This window comes from Mesoplodon mirus (assembly GCF_964341445.2).
Source record: "Mesoplodon mirus genome assembly, chromosome: 3".
In the NCBI taxonomy this organism is placed as follows: Eukaryota; Metazoa; Chordata; class Mammalia; order Artiodactyla; family Ziphiidae; genus Mesoplodon; species Mesoplodon mirus.
In genome coordinates this window covers 189,391,321-189,392,561 of record NC_138978.1, presented here as the reverse complement: position 1 = coordinate 189,392,561, position 1,241 = coordinate 189,391,321, and the positions used below count along the sequence as shown (strand labels likewise).

Genomic DNA, 1,241 nt, shown 5'->3' with positions numbered 1-1,241 from the left:
CTTCGGAGGACGTGCTACACCGCTTGAATTTGAAATGGGTAAGACAGGGTCGGACACATGGGGGAGAGGGAAATGGGGGAAGGGCAAGTTCAAAAGCCCAGAAGGTATCCACCAACTCATTTCCCCAAGACACGCAGGCTATGGCCACAGCTCAGCAGGCTCTCCTCAGCGGTCTGGTTTCTGAAACAAGACTTCAGTGCAAATTTACACACACACACAAAACACAGCCCCCAACCTTGGGCCAAATTAGCTCTCTGCTGTCCAGAATGCTTGTAAGGGGGTGGATATTTTCTTCCAGTGTTGTATCCATGAGACCCATATCCACTTGGCTGTTGGAAAGGGTTGGCTGATGCATTCACGCTGACATTCACACCATGCTGCTTGGAAGAGGTAGGAGCCATAGGGAACACAGCAGGCCCATACTGGAAGGTGCTGGGGAGGCCCAGAACCCCTGTGTAGTATGGCAGGCTGGTGTAACTGTAGCCAGGAGGCAGCGCCGGGTTCAGGAATATCTGCTGCGTGGTATGGTGAGTCTGTGTCTGGTTCTGCTGGGGCTGGGCCAAGGTTGTGGCCGGAGCTGGGGAGGAGGCATCCCCACGGCCGAACTTTGTGAGGTCACCAGAATAAGGGTTGCTGGCCAGGCTACCATCCCTCCCAGTCAGTGGAGTGGTGGGTGTGGGAAATGGGATGCTGTAGTAATCCAATGGAAATCTTGTCTGAAGCATCTGCAAGTCATCATAACCATATACTTGTGGTGGGTAGGCATGTAACAGCCCTGGAGCCATAATATATGGATTAGGCAACAACGGCGGGACCCCAGGAGGGAGGTTGGGAGGAGCTTTTCCTGAAGTCGTAGCAACTGAGCTTCGAGTGGAGGCTGTGACGGTAGAGTTGCTGCCTAGGCTGAGGCCCAAGCTCCTGCCACTATTGAGACTGGAAGAGACACTGACCACTGGGGGAGGTGCAGAGACTGTGCTGGATGTGGTGGAGAAAGTGCTAGAGGAAGAATGAAGATTCGCCTCACTCTCCACGCTTGTGTGCAAAAGAGTGGATGTCGAAGTGCGCCCAGAAGATGTTGATGACGAAAGGGCGTTCTGCTGAGTAGATAACGTGCTGCTGTGTTGTGTGGTGGTACTATTTGGAATCTCCTCAAGCCACCCAAGGAAGATGAGTGCTGATTGGTTGTCATCAGTAAGGAAGCTGCAGATACCGTTTCACTGAGAGGGGGGATGCTAGAAGTG

At 53.2% G+C, this 1,241-nt stretch overlaps 1 protein-coding gene across 1 annotated transcript in view; it reads right to left on the bottom strand.

Annotated features, from left to right (window-relative positions):
- Positions 1-231: 231 nt before the first annotated feature.
- The window catches only part of LOC309799320 (ubiquitin-associated protein 2-like), a 2,405-nt gene continuing 1,395 nt past the window's right edge, over positions 232-1,241 (bottom strand). Inside the window, 2 exon segments of the mRNA XM_082612270.1 lie at positions 232-266; positions 269-1,200. Coding sequence (XP_082468396.1) covers positions 247-266; positions 269-1,200 — 952 coding nt within the window. The 3' untranslated portion in view covers positions 232-246.